Here is a 22,341-nt window from a genome sequence, read left to right as displayed (position 1 = left end):
TCAGGATGTCCAAGCGCTTCACAACATAGTGTAAAATGGAGTAACTTTTGCAGACAAGCAATTTGCACACAATTTCCCACAAACAGGCATGGCTAGCAAATTAGCCAGATATTCAAAATAGATCATGGAATGATAGGCCCTAAAGTGGGAGAATATTCAAGTAGAAGATGCTAGTATAAAGCAGAGATTAAGGACAGCCAGATAATGCTCGACAAGTCTAGTGGAATTACACTTGAAATTAACAGAACTCGCAGATGAGGATGAATAAAGGATGCAATTCATTCAGATTTTCACAAGACATAAAAGATTTCACAAGGGAATCTTTTATAAATTGAAAGACAAGGAATTAAATGGCAAATTTGCCAGTTGGATTGATAATCGAATAGACATAGAGTATTAAGCATTTGTTTGAGCTAAGAGGTTTGCTCAAGCATGGCCTCCCCTGGAGTATTTGAGCAATTATTCAGTGCAATGATTTGCATTTATACAGCACTGTCCATGTGGAGGAACATCTCGAGTGGTGCAGAGACAGTGACACCAACAAGCAGGGAGCATGGGGGAGGTCACTACAGGCACAGTCCAGAGGTACAATTTAAGACAGCTTCTGAAGACAGGTAGAGAGAAGGCAAGCCAGAGGCCGAGGGAACGCATGTCAAAAGGTAACAACATAGTGGCTGAAGGCTTGACCACCAATAGTGGGACAGAGGGGCAAGGACATGCATAGCAAGCCTGAGTTTGTTAAATGGAGGTTATGAAGGGATTTGTAGGTGAGGATCTTGAAGTTAATCCTCTGGCAGACCTGGATCCAGTGAAGCCTGGCAATGGCGGGGTGATGGGTGCAAAGCATTACGCAAATAAGGATTCAGGCACTTGGGGATGGTAGAGCTGGGAGGCCAAGGAAGAGGACATTTGAAAGGTCCAGACTGCAGGTTATGAAGGTGTAGATGAAGATTTCGGAAATGAGATTGAATTGGAGGCAGATGACATTGTAAAGATGCAGAAAAGTGTTTTTGGTCAAGGGGCTGTATGTGAGGGAGGAAAGAGCTAAGGGTCAACTAAATGCCAAGTTTGCACACTGGTTCAGCGAATTGGAGCGGGGCCAGAAAGAGTGAAAATCAGAACCAGAAGCATGGTGTGGGTGGAACTGAGGATGGCTTCAACCTTTATAAACTTTATTACCTATCCTCTCAAAACCTTTTGGAATTTTGGAGACCTATTCAATTCCAGCTCAACCTTCACTGTTCCTGTAACTGTTGAAAGCAATGCTGACATAGCAGATAGCAGTTTGAGGAGTTTTGAAGGGACAGCATTGTAGAAGGGGCCACAGAAGAGTACAAGCACACCACCCTTAATTAAAATGAATATATCACTGCAGTTTCTTCTATGCATGAACAGTAGCAGCTTAGACAGTAGTTAGTATTAATTGGCTCCACCACTAATTGTAGTCAAAAGGAAGGAACCAAAGAGGTTTTTAATCACAAAAAAGTTAGTGCTGTCATTTTAGCAATTCTTCAATCCTATACTGTATATGTACAGCTAATCCACATTACAATCTTCTCCTTGGTCTAACAACAGCTACAAAGGAAGCAGTAGCAGGAGGAGCAGAATAAAGTGGTCGGTGCCCAGAGGAGCGTGTACCTGTACAGGTGACATGGTCTCTATGCTGCTGGTACTCGGGACTCGGACCTTAGGCATCACACCAGGAGGTGGCTGCCGAGCTTTGTTCACCACGTTGCCACAGTTGGCCACCATTGTGAGGATGGTCTCAGAGAGCTCCTGGGAGACGCTCCTAGGGAAAGGAAAGCAGACATTAGACTTGCTCTACCCACCGCTCCAGGCAGGCCAACGACTTCAATCATTTGCATTTCTCTCATTCAAAGCAGCAGTAACCTGCCAGTGCCCTGCATTGCTGCCCTGGGATGGCAGATTATACAGGCAGCCAAGCACGAACTACTAATAAAACAGTGGCTGAAAACAAGCTGAGGCTGGAATGTGCTTTAATCACCAACCTACACAGACCCAATGGCAGCTGTGTTGACCCCTCTCACCTGCCCAATGTCACCAAGTAAAATTCACCACAGTGATTGACAGTCAGTACAAGCCCGACTCTTCCAACTCCAAACACACAATGTTTATAGAATATTTCAAATCAGGAGTTGTAAGAAGATATCTGAATTCCTGCTGTGCTGCTATTTGGATTCATCAGTTCACTCAAAGCCAGAATGGTGGATGACATTCCAGACTAAAGCTCACTGCAACACATATATTGGGCCCTCGCTCCAACTCTCCGCATCACAGAATGGGCATCACTGATGGCTCCTTCTCGAAGGGGAAATAGCTACACACTGTGCCACATCGCATCTCTCACTCCCCACATGGCAGCAACCAAGTTGCTTTTAACTAATCAGACTGGGTTTACAGCAACACTTCCCTGTCAGCAAACTGCATTGCTACTCTGTAAGGTACTTGGTGAATAACCCAGAACAACCACAAAGGACAAAAACAGCAGCATTTGCTGGTAGAAACAATTGTACCATACAAATTCCTGCTTCACCAGCAACCCCAGAGCAACAGTGACAATATCCAGAGAACTAGGCTCAGGCACTGAACACACCCAGCTCAAAATCACTGTTGGCAGCTTTTTCAGGAATAACCTCCTGCACCACACAGCTCCCCTCGCTGTGACCTTCCTGTTCCACACAGCCTCCTCTTGCTCCCACTCCCACCGATCCTCTCTTCCCCCCACATACCACACTCCGTACACTTGTTATAAGTATGTGACTCGTAGCCAGCCCCACCCTCGTTGAGCTTTGAGAGAGTGATGAACAGTCGTCTCCAGCCTCAATTCCTAGTCATAAGTTTCTTTCTTTGTGTAACCACAGTGTTTACATAAATGTCAAAAGTTTGGGGTGCTTTCAACAGAATTACTGGAAAACGCAAACTAGACAAAACACAAATTTTAAAAATCAGCAAGAAATAAACCCTCACATAGAAAGCACTTACTGAAAGCTGCTGAAGCTTTTAACCCCAATATGAGGGAGGATGTACCCAGCATAAGAAGGGGAGAGCAAAATAACAATGAACTAAACGTAGCACATCTTTACAGTATTCCTGAGTTTATAGTCCTTGCTCTTACCCTGCACAAGCCTGTAGGCACATCAACATGGTAGCCAGTGTTTCTGGAGGGAGTTGTGCACTTTTGGGCTGTTCCTTTTCAGGGGCCAGTCCGCCCATGATGGAGGGACAGCGCCTCTTCAGGAAGGTCACACATGCCTGGATGAATGGCTCCTGTCAAACACAGCTCAGCATTATTATTCCCCACCCCATCAGAATAAGGGGAGAAAGAACCGAGGCTAGCACTTACAATCCATTGTAATCAGCAAATCACATGCGCGAACACACACTTAAAACAAAATGCTAAACGCAAGTAACATTTCCAACCGCTGCCATGCTCCCCCTCCGCCCCACCCCCGTTCTGTGCAAGAACAGTACATTGGAACTACAATGAAGCATCAATTACTCAACACATCATTGCAGACTGCGTCCAGAATGCCGGGGTAATAAGGGCACAGGAGGGATCAGCCAGAATTGGCAAGCCTGAAGGCAGGTATTCTGCCCACCTTGCCAGCCAGAGGACGTGCAGCCTGCCGCCAAGGGAACATACACAAGGGGCACCAGGAGGGTAAAACAGTTTACCCAACTATTCACTGAGGACACAGCAAGTCAGTTTAACACTCACTCAGTCCCTCCTCACCCTCTTTGTCCCCACCCCCAACCCAACATCTTTATACAATCAGCAAAATATATCCCCCCATCCAGCTGACAATGCAAACAGCCCGCACAATGCAAACAGCTTAAAATTAAAACACACAGATTTACATTGGGGCCAGGGTGGGGGAAAGCGAGGGGTAACACAGCACTTCAGCACCTAGAGATCTTGGCCATATAGACCAGACAGCTGTAGGTTCCAATCCTAGTCAATGCTGACTTAGCCACTCAATCAGGCCTTCAATTGCACTCTTGAGTTAAGGTGGGGGGAGGGGGGGGAAGGAAATCAACCAGGTATCCTGGTCATATTAGCTATTCCAGACTCCCCCTGCTGAAGGTGTGTTAGTTAATGTGTGGATATTGGGTGAGGATAGGGTTAGGCTTGGCTATGATGCCATGGGATTCACAGATGAATAGTAGGTGAGGTATGAGATAGAGATGATACGCAGCACCAAGGAACCTCAGTCCAGCAAAAGGAACAGAATGAAAACCTTCAGACAAGGGATGAAAATGGTTTTGGAAAGGGGGAAAACTAGATGGGTCAAAAATACACAAAAACAGTGAGAATGATAGTTTTAATACAACACAACACATAAGTGTTGTTCTGTATCATAGGCAGAAACCTATACTGCAACACTTACTTTTTGTAAAGTGTGACATCGCTCTCTTACCCCATGCTCTCGGATTTTATCAGTCAGCCATTTATCAAGTTTGAGGTATTCTCGGCGAGACGCAAGTGCAGCAAGGTCAATAACAAAGGCAAACGGAGTACCATTTAGCAGCATGGACAAGGCCTGTGATAGATACAAAACAACTAGAGAATTACTACACAACATAGTCCCAACCCCAGGGAGGCTGTTAATGGCTCCGGCTTCAACAGTGCAAAGGTTTCTCTGGACTCATTCAAAGTACCTCGTGTTAATGAAGGGCATGTTCTCACTGTGACAGAGCCAGGCCAACGCTTCCCAACAAAACCAATAGTCTAGCCAAGATGTTTTTATGAAACATTCTATAAGAGTAACTGGTACATTCACCTACAAATAGTTACTGTACTTCACAGAATTTCTCTGTGAAACGTGTCGACATTCTAGGTACCATATCACATGGTGCTGAACCATGGCTGTTTCCAAACTGACCACCAGCTTATTTTCGATACGAAAAATTGCACTCAAACAAAAGTCAATCTCCAGAGAGGCCATAGAGAGAAATCGGTAAGAATTTGACATTGTAGGGCACTTGCTTTGTCTTGTCTGTGTTCAACAGGCTTACTCGAGCCACACCTTGACCAGTGACCGACATTTAAAGTCAGGTTAAGTCGGACAGAGTAAAGGCAGGAAAACAGCAAGTGGATGATGCAAAGTTCTTACCTTCAAGTCTTGAGCTACATCTAGAATGCGTGAAAGCTTGGCCTGGTCATACTGCTCACCACGCATATACCACTCTGCCATTGCGTGCATGATCAGCTGTCGGATTGAGGGAGATTGGCCCTGGAACATTAAAAAGGAAAGAAAACCTCACTGAATCATACACTCAGCTAAGCACAGCTTCTGAAACTCTCTAGTACTTAGTGTGCCCTGCTAGCTGTACTCCAGTGCTTCCTGTCATACTGCCAGTGTCCCAGGAAGAGATCAGAGCAGGAACCTAGATCCACAATCTCAGGCAGCAAGCAGGAAGCTCATTTGGAGGGAGAGGAGACCCAGATCTTTCTCGTGCCTGACCAGCAGCTCACAAACGAGGTTTGGATGAAGACCCTTTAGTCTATTTGTTTCTTGAATACGCCCAATATCTTGGTTTCAATCGCTCTTCCTGGTAACCCATCCCAGTCTTAATTACCCTCTGAATAAAGAAATACTTCATGGTATCTGTCCTGCAATTGATTTCCTCCTGCAAATCCGAGTCTTGGTCTATCTGAAAGTATTGGTCTGGGTTTACTTTCTCAATCCAATTTAGAATCATATGCATCTCTATAGTTTCTCTCAGACATCTCAGTTGAAGGCTGATTGCTGCTCATTCCTCTACCACTGCTCTCCTCTGCCTCAGGGCCAGGCAGTTTCCTCACGAAGCAAGAACTAGACCTGTAATGCAGTACTCTAGATATGGCTGACTAGAGGACTGTACTGTTTGAACATAAAGGGGATCCAATTTGATTTGGCAATATAGCCCAGAATTCAGTTTGTCTTGTCTACTGCTGCCTCACACTTTTGACAGTGATTGATGAGTCAACTAATACCTCTTTCAACCTCCTCATTAAGCAAGTTCTGCCTATCCCTTCAGCCCCCATTGTTATTTGCCATATACAGTGCCTTATTGTTATCTGCACTGAGCTTTATTTTATAGCCATCAGTGTATATGCATCCCCCCCATCAAGCTCTCAGTAAATGATCAGACTAAGAGTCCTGGAAGCAGGTGCCTTGCTTTGAACAGTGAGTAGCAGCAAACAAAGAAAAAGAGTCATGAATTTTTCCGAGGAAATGTTCTGCTACATAATGCAACGCCATCAAACTCTACAACTGCATCCCGCTGCATCAAGCAGAATGTTCACTCTCCAGCAACGTCAATAGTCAAGTACTTATCCTTGGATGACATCAAAAGCTGTTACAACAACAACAACAAGATTCCATTTATAAAGCGCCTTTCACGTCAGGAGGACGTCCCAAGGCGCTGCACAGTTGGGTCATGACCCGAGCAAGGGGGGAAATGGTCAGGGGGAGGGAAGGAGCGAGGAAGGGGGAAATGGTCAGGGTGAGGGGAGGGAAGGGAGGGAGCAAGGAGGGGGGAAATGGTCAGGGTGAGGGGAGGGAAGAGAGGGAGCGAGGAGGAGGAAGAGAGTCGAGAGGGGAGCTGAAGGCACGGTCAAAGAGAAAGGTTTTGAGACCGGCCTTGAAGGAGGAAAGGGAGGAAGCGGCGAAGGCACTGGGGGATGGAGTTCCAGAGCCTGGGGCTGAGAGGCTGAAGGCCCGACCACCGATGGTAGGGCGGTTGGGGCGGGGGACGTGGAGCAGACCAGAGCCAGAGGAACGGAGGGTACGGGCAGGTAGGTGGGGGGGGCGGTGTTAGCAAATTGACAGAAGGATCCTCGCTGCAGGCTCCCTAGCTGTTTACAATGTTTTAGCAAATGGCACCCCCACCACCCCCAAATAGAGTGCAACAGAATGAGTGAATGTACATAGTGAGAGAAAGGAAAAACTCACAAGAGTTCCTAAAGGCCAGATTTCAGCTACACCAATGCTATCAAGCCCATCCAACAAAGGATTCTTTTTGGGCTATTTCCTAAATAAATGAAGATTATTAGTAAACCCAAAGGAGACTAATAACTCTTGTGAGATTAGAGATATGTACTGGCAACACTTACTGTTGCTTTTTTAAAAAGATACTTGTATGTGGGCCATGCTGGCAGGACCAGCATTCAGTGGCTTCCCTGGGTGCCCACAGTGACTTGCTAGGCCTTTAAACAGGGCTTTTGGGGGCATGGGGGCTAGTGAACTGAAGTGTGCAACTGGGGTTGTGTCAAGGCCAGACCCAGTAAGGATGACAGATTACCTTCCCTGAAGAATATTAGTGAGCACGTTGAGTTTTTAAACAATCTGTTTGACCTACGCGTACTGTTCAACTATATTCTTTAATTCAAATTACGTATCTATGCTCACTAGGTCCATCTGCATTTGCAGCGTAGATTCACTCGGTTAGTTCCTGGGATGAGGGGACTGACCTATGAGGAGAGGCTGAATAAACTGGGGCTGTATTCTCTATAGAGTACAGAAGAATTAGGGGGATCTTATTGAAACATAAGATTCTTAAAGGGCTGATAAAGTAGATATTGAGGGTCTGTTTCCCCGGTGGGAGAATCTATAACCAGAGGTCAGTCTGAAAATTAAGGCTCAGCCTTTTAGAACAGAGTTGAGGAAATATTTCTTCACTCAGAGGGCAGTGAATTTATGGAATTCACTTCCCCAGAAGGCTGTAGATGTCAGTCCTTGAACATCTTCAAGGCTGAGACTGATAGATTTTTACAGAATGGAGGGATTGGGGGATATGGGGAGAGGGCAGGTAATTAGAGTTAGGTCAGAAGATCAGCCATGATCTTATTGAATGGTGGGGCACAGGCTCGAGGGGCCGAATGGCTGACTCCAGCTCCTACTTCTTATGTTCCTATGCATTTTGTCTATCTGCGACCAGGGCTCCCTCTGCCTCCTCATCCTCTGCTGCTTTCGATACCGTTGACCACTCTATCCTCCTCCACCACTTCTCCTCTCACCTCAACCTTCATGGTTCTGTCCTTGAATAGTTCAGATCGTACCTCTCACACCTGTGTCTACTTCATCTCCACCAACGGCTTCTCCTCTAGACCCCACACCATCTCATGTGGTATTCCTCAGGACACTGTCCTTGATCCCCTTCTCTTCAATATCTATATGCTCCCTCTTGGTGACATCATCCACAGATATGGGGTCAACTTCTACATGTATGTGGATGACACCTGACTCCATCTCTCTGCCTCCCTGGACTCCAGGACCCACCGCTGTCCTGATAGACTGTCTATCAGACTTCAAGTCCTGGTTGAGAGCGAACTTTCTTCAGTTCAACATCAATGAGGCTCTCCTGATTGGCTCCCATCAGTGCCTCCTCATCTCAGACACTGACAGCATCACCATCCATGGTTGCACACTCCACCTCACTGGGCCAGTCTGGAACTTTGGCATCTTGTTTGATCTTCAATTGTTCTTTTTATTCCACATCCATATCACGACCCGCTCTGCCTTCCCCCACCTCCGAAACATCACCCAGCTTCGCCACTCTCTCACACCGCAGGCCGCTGAGATCCTCATACACACATTCATAACATCCAGGCTTGACTACACAAACTCCCTGCTTGTCAGCCTCCCGAACTCCTCCCTCCATGGCCTTGCTCCCCCCTATCTCTACGAACTCCTAACCGCCACCAACCTGTCCACTCCCTCCGTTAAGCAGGCTCCGGCCTGCTTAACGTCCCCCGCCTCGCTCGCCCCACGTCCTCCCAATGTGAAAGGCGCTCTATAAATGTTATTTTGTTCTTGTTGTAGGTTACTATCCAGCACCATCAGGACTTCACAACGGTCCTCTTTATCAAGGTTAGTGCCGCTCACAATTATCTGAATTTAGTACTAAAGTATAACAGGAGCAGTTATGTCCTCAGTGTGATACAGAATTGAGTTGAGTTACAAGACCAGTAAAGCAATAGATTTTCAAGCTGAATGAGCAGTTCAGGTTACTGAACATGCCAGAGGGGAGCACTAGAACTCACTCACCTCCAGCATGGCAGGAAGGACCTTGCATATATTTATATCTTCTGCTGATTGTGTCCACATCGATGCCTTTACACCTTACATTTCCCAATCGCAGATTCTGCTCCGCTCAGCACACTTTGGTCTGCCCCATGTCTCTCACCCAGCTTGCCCTACCATCAGCCTCTCTGCCCCCATCCTTTGGAACTACATCCCATAGTCCCTTCAGCTTGCTCCCTCCCTTGCCTCCTTCAAGGCCCATCACAAGACCCTCCTCTTCGACTGTGCCTTCAGTCACCCTGCTACTCCTACCCTCCCTGCTCTCTATCCTCCCTGATCCCAACCTCCCACTCGGGTACAAAACCCTGACTGTCCAGCTTTTTGGGGTGTTCTCCAAACGTGAAAGGCGCTGTGCAAATGTAATTTTGTTTTGTATTGGAGATACAATAGGGTGCTCTGGCAGCATGCTAACTGCAATAGCCATTGCTAAACTGTGGAACTTGCAATGACTTTCAAAGCTAAGGAATTATCCACTTCACACAGACCCCAACCATTGCACTCACCTGTCCGTGCCATGCGTAGTGCAAGATGATGGCAGAGTTGGGATGATTGCCCAAGAAAATTGGCATCAAGGTGGAAATTAGCTCATGGCGCAGTGTGTGCCAGGTTGGGTTGATCTGCAGTAAGGCCAGTACCAGCATGTCCGGACAGTGTTTGATGGGAAAGCTGAAGAGCTGTTTGACCTGCTCATACTGTCCCAGCTCTGAAAGTCGTAGTAAGGTTTCTATAAGGTCCAGACTTTTCCTGCAATGAAAGCATGAAACAGTCAGCAACAGGTGTCGTGAAGGCAGCAGCCACAGCTGTCTCCTCAAAATAAATACACCAAAAATCACTTTAATCACAGGATGTTGATCAACATCAGCCTATACTGCAGAACCCAGATTTTTGGATCTCTCCTGCTCAACAGCCACCTGGTAACCAGTGGCAACTAAAAGCTTGCTACAGGTGGCTGTCAATGAACAGCCTTCGTTAACTTGCAGAACCATCTTCTCTACAGGAGTATTGCTGCAAATGGCTGCTGCGTTCGCCAACAAAAAAGCACTACACTGAAAAGTATTTAGTGTAAAGCACTTTGAGGCATTTCAGCATTGTAAGGGCTGCAAAAATGCAAGTTTTGCTTCTATCTGGATGGAGTGTTCAACCAGAACTCGAGAACCTGCGCATCAAAACATTCCTCATAGAACAAGCTTCAGTGGAACTGGATTAGTACATGTGGAACAGTACTGACATTACACTATAGACCCAGCAGGCCATCCAACCCTCTCAAAGTGAACAATGCAAAACAACTGTTTCTCTACTAAATTATGTTAGACTACAGGATCAAATAACGAAAGGAAATTCTCAAATCTTATACTACTCCCAAATAACCATGTTCTCAGCCTTTAAACTCAGGGTAAATTGACCTGCACAGCACTGCCCTTAACTCCCACCACATCTACGGGACTCATGCCCTTTGTTGTTATGCTGATTGGAAACCCACTACACCTGTGTTCCGCTGTTGAGTACTGGGTCCTAAGTCACTTCCATTGCAAAGTGATGTCAGTATCACCTCCTGCACTGTGTGAAAAAGTGGGAAGTAATAGTAGCGCTTCCTGCATGTGACGCGTGGGAGGTGAGGCAAGGTCTCCTTCCTTTATGAAGGAAGTGACATCAGCCGCGACTTAGAAAGCAGGCTCTGAGCTACTGCACCTGGGGTTCCCCAGTAATTCCTAGATTTTGGAGGAAAAAAGACGTACCATGTGGCAATTTCCCGGTTGTCATCCTCTGGAGGGGCTTTCAGGATGTCTGTGACCACTGTGTGACAGGGGTAGTCAGCAAAACAGAACACATCCGGGTTCATAAGCGAATGCTGAATAAAGGAGAGCTGGAAAACAAGAGACGGGACAAGAGACGGCCATTGAGTATTGTGTTAGCACACAGGGCACAATGCTATCCAATTCAATGGCAAGTTTATACAGTGCTGCAGGGTCAGACATTCTGTGTTGTACACTTCAATCAAGGGGGAAAAGCATTGCAAAATTTTAAAAACATTTAATCCCAAGAGAATTGAATGACTTGAAATACAAGATGGCCGCCTACTCTGACCTTCAATTTAAAGGAGGAAGAGAACCAGCTCTCAACTTTATTTGTGTGAATATAAAAACTGAAAAGCCCCAAATGCTCATCGTTGGTGTAAAAAGAAATGAAACAGTGCAACAAAGCAAGTGTTTGCCATGCCTGTGCTGTAATAATACTACTTCCACCTGATAGAGCGCCTTATCACGTCTTCCAGATGTCTCAAAGCAATTCATATGAAGTGAATTGACTGTATATTTTGAGGGTGAAACACAGCAGCCAATTCCGCACAGCAGTGTCAAACAAACAGTTGTGGATTGAGTTTTTTTTAAAAATGGATGAGCACTACCGGACAAGTGATCCGCCAATCGACTAACAACCAGGTTCCTAATCGCTGCTAGATAAAGAGGCGTGTGGAGTAAGGAAATATATACAAGGTTTCGCCCTGCCTGGGAATCGAACCCAGTTCCTCTGGCTTACAAGGTGAGTGCTGTAACCACTGAGCTACAGAGAGACCGGAGTTCAATTCCAGGCAGGGCAAAACCTTCGGCAAGTTTCCTTGCTCCACACGCCTAATAATAATCCCTCCAAAAAAAACAATAATAAATTGGTCGTTTTCAATCCACGAGTGTTTGTGGACATTGCTGTGCGCAATTGGCTGCCGCGTTCGCCCACAAATATACAGTCAATTCACTTTACAGTATATTCTGTGAAGCGCTTTGGGACGTCTAGAAGATGTGAAAAGCGCTCTATCAAATGTCAGGATTATTATTATAGAATGTGAAATGCACTTTCCCAAAAAGCTGTAGCTTCAAACTCCATTGGGGATTGTTATGAAGAACAAGGATGCATTTGATTGTTATCAAATGCAAGGATTATTATTATTATTATTACTACAGGACTCCGCTGTAAACAAGGTTAGCAGCCACGAGTGTCCACACTGCACAATGCCTGGCCAAGCACAAACTCCCCTCACTGAGGAAATACCTTGCTGCTGCTCTGCATCTCTCTGCCAGGACATAACCACCAAATTCACAGCACGACTGAAATGAGCAAAACACAAATAAATCCCAGACCTTCTTTCCCTGCAAGCAGTCAAATCACCGATTGTCAATTCCCAATTCAGTAGCTATTTCCCAGAAATCAGTTTCCCTTCCTGACACTTACTTCCTGTCCAATTAAAACTTTCACTGGAATTATATTCCACAACTGCAGCACAAATGTTGTTTGTTTGACATCTTTAACAATCTTAAAAATGGAATTTTGACCAAGCAGCAAAGATCTAAAGACCTTTTAGACTCAGCTTGCTAGCTGACACTGAATTGACATGAATACTGTTTGCAGGGTTTGGTTGGGTCAATATACTTACCACTGGACAATTCCTGGGGGATTGAGAGAACAAGCTGCCATTGAAGCATTACTGACAACCATCATTTCCACATGCTCTAAAAGGTTAGAAGTTCAGACTGACCCCAGTCACGAAACGTGGGCAGTACTAGGCATCACTCCCAGCAGAGCGTCACAGCCATGTAAACCTCTTTTTAAAAAGCCCACAGTGAGGCTCGGGCTAGGTTTATGAACCATACGAGGGCACATTTTGAAAAGGCAGTGAGGATTTTCCGCTCACACAGAATAAAAGTCCTGGGAGAAAATCATTGAACATCTCTGGGAATTACCACTCCAGCATCCCAAGTTATTCCCAATTCTGCTTTCTTTATATTATGGTGCTTTAACATACTATTTAATATTATGGCACCCTGAAACTCTGGAACACTCTCCCTCTATTCCTCCGCCTTGCCCATTCCTTCCCCATTTTTAGATCGCGCCTGAACACCATCCTCTTCAACTGTGCCTACGGTCACTTCCCCCAGCTCGGCATCGTGCTCCACCACTATCAAGCATGCAGGGTCGGAGGAGGGGTGCTGTATAAATGCAAGTTATTGTTGTTAATAATGCTCTAATGCCAGAGTCCAGCATTCCTAAGCCTCAAAACCTTGAGTGTAAGATTGCACTGAGACACCAGAATGCACACCCAGCAGGAAATAGAATCCCTACACTGAGCAGAGCCCTGTACCACCAGCAATCATTAGCACTGCCAACCCAGTGAAGAGTCCAGCTAAGACTTCTGCCATCTATCACGGCAACCATTGGCATTAAAAGCCAACTGACTTCCCCAGAACTTGGCTTTAAAGCCACTGCTGTTTTTCAGTCACCTGCCCTCGGTTCCCCTCTCCCTTGCTCGATGTGTCTGGTAAAGCACTCCAAAACTTTACCGTACTAAAAAGGCACTATACAAGCCCTGGTGTTCATATCCTACTCTGGTGACACAATGCAGTCAGGGAGAAACCCTAGGTTTGACTGAACTGGAACTGCTTAGGTTCACACCACTCAACACGAGCAGACACTGACAGTCAGAAACGTTTCACTTTGCTCAGTAACCCAGCACCAGGATTATCCTAATCCACACTGCAAATATTTACCTTCTGACCCACCATGCCGAAAATGAAGCCTTAGGAGAACATTGTCCAGATTTATACTTATACATTATACAATTCATGGCATAAATTCTACTTTAATATATACTTAAACACAGGCTCCTTCATGCCACATTGGGATCAACTATACAGCTCTTCTTGGCACCCAGCACAGTAACCTCTTGGAGAAATGTTACCCTGCTATCACACAATATCAGGGGTCTAAAGAGACACATATATTTACATAATTATTAACTGATCAAAACAAGAACTTTTGAACATAAAAAGTGATTTCACCATCTTACCTGTCCTTCTGCATGTTTCCACGACCTGTAAATCAGATCCACAGGGAAGACCTCGATTCCCATGCCCTTTTGGATGCCATACACCACAATCTGGAGCCCTTTGCTGTCCCGAAGAATGAATCCTGGGTGATCCAGCTCATAGGTCACCTCTTTGAAATTCAGATTTGGATTCTGTAACCACAACAGAGAAACCGTTTGAGATTCATAGAATATTACAGCACAAAAGGGGTTGTTCAGCCCATTGTTCTGGGTCTTTGGAAGAGCTGCCCAATCAGTCCCACTCTCCTGCTCTTGCCCCATATCCTTGCAAATTTTCCCTTTCCAAGTCTCTATCCAATTCCCTTTCGAAAGTTGTTATTGAATCTGTTTTCTCTGACGCTTTCAGGCCGTGCAATCCAAACCTTAACAACTCTCTGTGTAAAAAAAACTCTCCTCCCCTCTGGTTCTATTCCCAATTATCTTAAATCTGTGTCCTCTGGTTACTGACCCACCTGCCAGTACTGACCCACCTGCCACCTGCCTGATCTTCTCTATAAAAACCCTTATAATCTTGAATAACTATTAAATCTCCCCTTGACCTTCTCTGCTGTAAGGAGAACAATCCCAGATTCAGTGAGTTTCTGCTGCACTGCCGCTCAGGTGGGAAACAAGCCTGGCTACTTCCAGAGTAATGGGGAAGGACTTCACCCTCCATCACAAGCTCAGGAACACAGCAGCTTGGGGTGTACCTCTACACAAGCCATCTATTGTATGTTTAGTCAACCTGGAAACAAAAGGCAAAATACTGCGGATGCTGGAAATCTGAAACAGAAACAGAAGTCGTTGGGAACACTCAGCAGGTCAGGCAGCATCTATGGAGAAAAGGGACCCCGGAAGGATCCTTACATTCAAATCCCTTCTCTCCATAGATGCTGCCTGACCTGCTGAGTGTTCCCAGCGACATGTGTTTTTATTTGGTCAGCACTGAGCCTGGCTGGAGGTGCGAGCTTGCATTTTAAATCAACAAAACTGCTCACGTGCAGAAGTCTTCATCACAGCAGCCAGCCTCCAGAGAGGGGAGCGGAAACATAAATATGGCTCTTCTCCAGCCTTTAAAGAGTGCAAAATACTGTGTGCGGACAGTGGGCTCACAGATCATCACTTCAGCTACCAAACTACAAGCATAGACTGGCTGCACACGCCTGCAGCACGATTGGCTGAGCCACTGCACAAGCTAATGTGATGTGGCAGAGCTCAGGTCTCACCCACACAGTGTGGCCAGAAATAAACTGCACGTCTCTCTCTCGCTCTCTCTCCAGTCAATCAGCTGGAAATCAAACAAACGCAACAACTGAGAAATCCACAGCAGATCGACCAGCGTCAATGAGATGCTTAATCTCACGCCTGAAACTAGCTCTCAATGCCAAGCTGAGGACCTGTTGTGGATTTACAGCAAAACATTTCCATCAGCAACTCACATCCACTTCAAGTCAACGTGTCCTAGGCAGACTACATACACCTCAGAATTATTAAACTTAAAGGGTTTCTCACTGACTGATCATTAAAGGCTTTCAAATTAGGATTTCCTTTTCAACCATCCTGCAAAATGGCAATATTCACATTTGCTTTTAGAGAAAAACAGATAAAGATCTAAAAGGTACAAATTATATAGAGGGGGAAAAGGTAAAAGAGCCAGGCAGACATGATAGGCAAGATGGACCGCTGAATCCATAGCAAGAAAACTTACCATATAGCCCCTAGGCTCTGGAACTCTATCCCCCAGTGCCTTCGCCTTGCCTCCTCCCTTTCCTCCTTCAAGGCCGGTCTCAAGACCTTTCTCTTTGACCTTCAGCCTTCAGCTCCCCTCTCAACTCTCTACCCCCTCCCCTCACCCTGACCATCTCCCCCCTGCTTGGGTCCTGACCCAACTGTACAGCGCCTTGGGACGTCCTCCCGATGTGAAAGGTGCTCTACAAATGGAATCTTGTTGTTGTTTTCAAACAGGCTGTAATAAGCTACAGACTGAGATAGGCGCTCTGAGACGCCGCCCGGCGTGGAGGGCGCTATATAAGTGCAAGTTGTTGTTGTTATAAGCCACATACACCAAGCTTTTTGCTGCGTGCGGGGGCTGAGGTAAAGTCGCAGTATGCTGAACCAGGCTCAAGTCGCTTGTTTTTATAAAACAAAATTGCTTCAGTCTAAGAGGAGCTCCACTCTGCACTGCTGCTTGACCAAGAACACGACAGATCAACACAACAGTGATTCGCTGACCTAATCCTCGAGATACCTGGAGAAGCATTTTCTTTGGTCAGCTGGGTATCTGACAAATGCTGAGAACCATCAACCAACCACACTTAAAGAGTATCCAAACCAAACAGAATTCCATGCACCCCACCTAGGCATGGGTGGGATGCATGCACTGGAATAGAATGCACACTCACTGCCTATGTACCCAATTCCAGAGACTATTAGGTGCAGGCTGGCAAATCCCAGGCTTGGGGACCCCAGAGCATGTATTCAGGATACCTGCTGCAGTTTAACTAACTAAAATGACAGAGTTGCAATTGAAAGCACTATCTGGCATGTTTCCCACTGGTTGCCCAGCTTGGACCATCCTACCCATTAGAATGGCAGGTAAAAGAAACGCCCTGTAAGTTTCCTGGAGGATGAGAATGAGCTAATCTACAAAAGCAGTTTATAATTTCTCATATTCTCATATAAAGACCAAGACCTCAAAGGTGGTGATCTCTGGATTACTCCCAGTGCCTCGCAAGTGAGTATCAAAACAGCAGCTCAAACACATGAATACATGGCTGGAGAAATGGTGCAGAAAGGAGGGCTTCAGGTTCCTGGATCATTGGGACCAGTTCTGGGGCAGGTGGGACCTGAACACGGTGGGTGGGTTACACCTGAACAGGGCTGGGACCAATGTCCTCGCAGGGAGTTTAACTAGTGCTGTGGGGAAGGATTTAAACTAATTTTGAGGGGAGAAGGGAATCAGGATGTAGCATTAGAGAGGAAGAACAAGCTACATTGGGGGCTGGGAGAGAAACAGCAATGTGATAATAATAATAATAATAATGAGTTAATCCGGAAAAAGGAGGGATTAGACAGGGCAGAAATGCAGAACAGACCAGTCGGTCTTGGAGTGCATGTGCATAAATGCACAGAGTGTGACAAATAAGGTTGATGAGCTGCGACTCAAGTTACCACATGAGGTGATGATGTAGTGGCAATAACGGAGACCTGGCTCAAACAAGGGCAGGAATGGGAGCTGAATATCCCGGCTACAATTATTCAGGAGGGATAGGGAGGGGGAAAGGGGGTGTGGGGGATGGTGGCAATATTGTTTAAAGACACGGTTACTGCTCTGGAAAGGGACGATGTGCTCGAGGGTCCAAAACAGAATCATTTGGTTAGAGCTAAGTTGCAGAAAAGGAGCTGTTACTCTGTTAAGTGTACACTATAGACCATAAATAGTGGGAAGGAGAGACACGAGGAAATCTGCAGCAGATTTCAGAAAGATGCAAAACCAATAGAGTAGTGATAATGGGGGACTTCAATTATCCTAATATAGTCCGGCAAAATAACAGTGTAAAGGGCAAGGAGGGGGAAGGATTCCTAAAATGTGTGCAGGAGAACTTTCTGGATCAGTTTGTTTCCAGCCCAACGAGGAAGGAAGCAGTGCTGGATCTCGTTTTCTGAGAATGAAGTGGACAAGTGGAGCAGGTTTCAGGAGAGCATCTGGACAACAGTGATCACAACATCATTAGGTTTAGAGAACTTATGGAAAGGGACAAGGAACCATCAAAGGTGAAGATACTCAACTGGAAGAGGTTAATTTAAGTGAGTTAAAAAGGAACCTAGCCAAGGTGGACTGGAAAGAAAGAATGGCAGGTAAACAGCTAATGAGCAATGGGAAACCTTCAAGGAGGAGATAGTTCAGGGACATTCCCACAAAGGGGAAAGGTAAGGCATCCAAACCTCCCTGGATGAGCAAAGAAATTGGGATTAAAATAAAACAGAAAAAGGAGGTTTATGGTAAATGTCAGGTCCAAAATACAGAAGATAATCAAATAGAATTGGCTATGAGGGCAGGCTGGAGAAGTTAGGACTTTTCCCATTAGAGCAGAGGGTACGCGGGGACCTGACAGAGGTCTTCAAGATCATGAAAGGTTTTGACAGGCGAGATAGGGAAAAGCGGTTTCCGCTGGTAGGTGTGTCTGTGACCCATGGTCACAGTCTTAAGATATCTACCAAAAGAAGCAGAGGGGAGGTTAGAAGAAATGTTTTCACTCAGCGAGTTGTTGGAATTTGGAATGATCCGCCCGAAAGGGCAGTGAAGTCCGATTCGATAACAGCTTTTAAGAGAGAACTGGATAGGTATCGGGGGAAGACAGGTTTGTGGGGTTATGGGGAGAAAGCTGGTGAGTGGGGTTAATAAAAGTCAGTTGCTCTGTCAAAGAGCCGCACAGACTCGATGGGCCGAATGGCCTCCTTCTGTGCCGTAACATTCTATGAATCTATGAATATAGAAAATACAGAGGAGAACTGAGAAAGCAAATAAGAGGGGCAAAGAGATTGTATGAGAAAAGATTAGTGGGAACATAAAGGGGAACCCCAAGGTATTTTATAGGCATATAAAGAATAAACGATTAGTCAAAGGTCGGGTGGGTCCAATTAGGGACCAAAGAGGAAATCTTTTTGTGGAGGCAGAGGGCATGGCTGACATACTGAATGAAGACTTTGCATCTGTCTTCACAAAAGAAGAGGATGCAGTCAATGCCACAGTATTGGAGGAGAAGGGAGAGAAATTGGATTAGATAAGAATAAACCGAGAGGAGATACTAAAAAGGTTGTTGTGCTCAAGGTAGATAAGTCACCCTGTCTGGATGGGATGCATCCTAGTTACTGAGGGAAGCAAAGATGAAAATAACGGAGGCTCCGGCCACAATCTTTCAATCCTCCTTGGACACCACGGTGGTGCCAGAGGACTGGAGGATTGCAAATGTTACTCCACTGACAAAAAGGGCAGAAAGATAAACCCTGGAACTACAGGCCAGTCGGCCTAACGTCAGTAGTGGGGAAACTTCTAGAGACTATAATTCAGGACAAAATAAATTTTCACTTAGAAAAACATGGGTTAATGAAGGCAACACAGATTTGTTAAAGGCAAATCAAGTCTAACAAGCCTGATAGTCTTTTGATGAAGTAATGGAGAGAGTGGATGAAGATAGTGCAGTTGATGTCGTTTATATGGATTTTCAAAAGGCTTTTGATAAAATACCACATAAGAGACTTGTAGCAAAATAGAAGCCCCGGTATTAAAGGGACAGTGTCAGCGGATACAGAACTGTCTGTGAGACAGAGAGCAGAGAGTGGTGGTGAACGGTTGCTTTTCTGACTGGAGGGCAGTGATGTCCCCCAGGGATCGGTATTGGGACCACTGTGTGCCACAGCATGGAAACAGCCCTGGTCACAGTCACTAATGACATTCTGAACATCTGTGATCAGGGCTCCCTCTGCCTCCTTGTCCTCCTCGACCTCTCTGCCCCCCTCGACACTGTCGACCACTCCATCCTCATACACCGCCTCTCCTCTTTATTTAATCTTTGCGGACCTGCCTTTGCCTGGATCGATTCCTATCTCTCTAACCGTCTCCATATTGTTGCCTCTAACGGTTTCTCCTCCAGTCCCCGCACTGTCACGTCTGGCGTCCCCCAGGGCTCTGTCCTGGTCTCCTCTTTAATATCTACATGCTCCCCCTTGGTGACATCATCCGCAGATATGGGGTCAACTTCCATATGTATGCGGATGACACACAACTCCATCTTTCTGCCTCAATCCTCAACTCCAGGTCCCACTGCTGTCCTGACAGACTGCCTGTCGGACATCAAGTCCTGGATGAGGGCAAATTTCCTACAGTTGAACGTGAACAAGACTGAGGACCTCCTGATTGTCTCGCGCCAACGCCTCTGCACCTCAGGCTCTGGCAGCATCAACCTCCATGGTTGCACACTTCAACTCACCAGCCAGTCAGGAACCTGGGTGTCCTGTTCGACCCTCAACTGTCTTTTCTCCCCCACATCCAAGGCATGACCCGCTCTGCCTTCCCTCACCTCCGTAACATCGCCCGACTCCACCACTACCTCACCCCTCAGGCGCTGAAACTCTTGTTCATGCCTTTATCACCTCCAGGCTCAACTATGCAAACTCCCTGCGTGTCGGCCTTCCCAACTCCTCCCTCCAATAATCCAGAACTCTGCAGCCCGTGTCCTCTTCCGCACCAAACTCTGTGACCCCATCTCCCCTATTCTCACCCGACTCCATTGGTTCCCTATCCTTCAGAGAATACCGTTCAAAATCCTGGTCCTCACCTACAAAGCCCTCAATGGCCTCGCCCCACCCCACCTCTGCGACCTCCTAACTCCCTACGAACCCGCCCGCTCCCTCCGCTCAGCCGGCTCTGGCTGCTCCACGTCCCCCGACCCACCCCACCATTAGCGGGAGAGCCTTCAGTCACTCTGACCCCAACCTCTGGAACTCCATCTCCCAATCACTCCGCCTCGCCTATTCCTTAGCCTCCTTCAAGTCCCGTCTCAAAACCCTCCTTTTCGACCATGCCATTGGTCATCCCCCTTCCCCTCTCCCCCCTGACCCCAGCTCGGGTCTGAAATGCTGTACACTGTCCAGCACCTTGGGAAGTCCTCCCGACGTGAAAGGCACTATACACATGTAATCTTGTTGTTGTTTGTGATCTATATAAATGACCTGGACTTGGGTACAGGGAGGACAATTTCCAAGTTCGCAGATGATACTAAGCTGGAAAAGTAATAAACAGTGAGGAAGATAGTAACAGACTGCAAGAGGACATAGACAGACTGGTAACATGGGCAGACACGTGGCAGATGAAGTTTAATGTGGAGAAATGCAAAGTGATGCATTTTGTGAGAAAGAATGAGGAGAGGCAATATAAGCTGATGGTACAGTCTTAAAGGGGGTGAAGGAGCAGAGAGACCTGGGGTTCATATCAGTAAATCTTTGAAGGTGGCAGCACAGGCAGATACAGCTGTTAAAGAAGCATATGGGATACTGGGCTTTGTAAATAGGGGCATAGAATACACAAGTCAGGAGGTTATGATGAAGCTTTATATAAAACACTGGTGAGGCCTCAGCGAGAGACTGGGTTCAGTTCTGGGCCCCACACTTTAGGAAGGATGTCAAGGTATTGGAGAGGGTGCAAAGGAGATTGACCAGAATGGTACCAGGAATGAGGGACTTCAGTGATCAGGAGAGGTAGAGAAGCTCGGATTATTCTCACTGGAGCAGAGAAGGTTAAGAGGAGACTTGATAGAAGTTTCAAAATTATGAGGAGATTCGATAGGGTGAACAGGAGAAACTATTCCCACTGGCGGTGGGTCGGTAACCCGAGGGCACTGATTTAAAACAGTTGCTAAAAGGAACAGAGGGGAGGGGAGGAGAAATGTTTTCACACAGTGAGTTGTTGGGATCTGGAATCATTGCCTGAAAGGCCGGTGGAAGCCGATTTGATAACAACTGTTAAGCGAGTAGACAATTATTTGGGGAGGACAAGTTTGCAGGTTTATGGGGAGAGCGCGCGGGGGAGTGGGGTTGATCCGGGCTATGGAGAGAGCGCGCGGGGTTGACCTGGGCTATGGGGAGAGCGCGCGGGGGAGTGGGGTTGATCCGGGCTATGGGGAGAGCGCGCGGGGGAGTGGGGTTGATCCGGGCTATGGGGAGAGCGCGCGGGGGAGTGGGGTTGATCCGGGCTATGGGGAGAGCGCGCGGGGGAGTGGGGTTGATCCGGGCTATGGGGAGAGCGCGCGGGGGAGTGGGGTTGATCCGGGCTATGGGGAGAGCGCGCGGGGGAGTGGGGTTGATCCGGGCTATGGGGAGAGCGCGCGGGGGAGTGGGGTTGATTTGCAAGCTCTTTTCAAAGAGTCAGCACAGACGTTTTATATTCACACATCTCATATCATGGGACCATGAGGTTTAGGAAGCAGCTTTCCGGAGCCGGAGTCGCAGATAATTAGCTGTTTAGTAGCACTCCTGACATTTCCCCAGGTGTCACTGCAGCCTGCACATGTGCAGAATAAATGCCAGCCACACCTCCAGCAGCATCACCCGGCACAGTCAACTGAACAGCAACTCTACATCACCAGATGGGAGCCAGTAAATGAAATATTACTGACAGCAGCTGCACACTTTTTATATTTACACATCTCATATCATGGGACCAGGGCAATGGTCTATTACCAACTACCTAGATTTACCAGGATATCATGTCACTGAGGTTGAATGGATACAGACATCAGGAAAGATTGAACAAACTGCAGCTTCTCTCTCTAGAATTGAAACGATTGAGAGGGGACCTGATTGAGAGGTTTAAAAGGATTCCATGGTGGATGTTGATTTCCA

The 22,341-nt window shown here is 46.6% G+C and overlaps 1 protein-coding gene across 11 annotated transcripts in view; it reads right to left on the bottom strand.

The window, feature by feature from the left end:
• cnot1 (CCR4-NOT transcription complex, subunit 1) overlaps positions 1-22,341 on the bottom strand; it is a 99,748-nt gene that overhangs the window by 49,840 nt on the left and 27,567 nt on the right. For 7 of the 11 annotated variants that reach the window (XM_042340338.1, XM_042340343.1, XM_042340341.1 and 4 more), the window contains exons 10-16: positions 13,924-14,094; positions 10,826-10,953; positions 9,593-9,833; positions 5,136-5,255; positions 4,410-4,562; positions 3,137-3,288; positions 1,639-1,789 (exon numbers count right to left, since the gene is read on the bottom strand). In XM_042340338.1, coding sequence (XP_042196272.1) covers positions 1,639-1,789; positions 3,137-3,288; positions 4,410-4,562; positions 5,136-5,255; positions 9,593-9,833; positions 10,826-10,953; positions 13,924-14,094 — 1,116 coding nt within the window. The remainder of the gene's footprint in view (positions 1-1,638; positions 1,790-3,136; positions 3,289-4,409; positions 4,563-5,135; positions 5,256-9,592; positions 9,834-10,825; positions 10,954-13,923; positions 14,095-22,341) is intronic. The other 4 variants (XM_042340340.1, XM_042340347.1, XM_042340344.1 and 1 more) reach the window with 1 other exon arrangement.

This window comes from Callorhinchus milii, unplaced genomic scaffold (genome assembly GCF_018977255.1).
Source record: "Callorhinchus milii isolate IMCB2004 unplaced genomic scaffold, IMCB_Cmil_1.0 Scaffold14, whole genome shotgun sequence".
Taxonomy (NCBI): Eukaryota; Metazoa; Chordata; class Chondrichthyes; order Chimaeriformes; family Callorhinchidae; genus Callorhinchus; species Callorhinchus milii.
The sequence above is the reverse complement of the archived record's forward strand: the minus strand, read 5'-3'. Positions and strand labels throughout refer to the sequence as shown.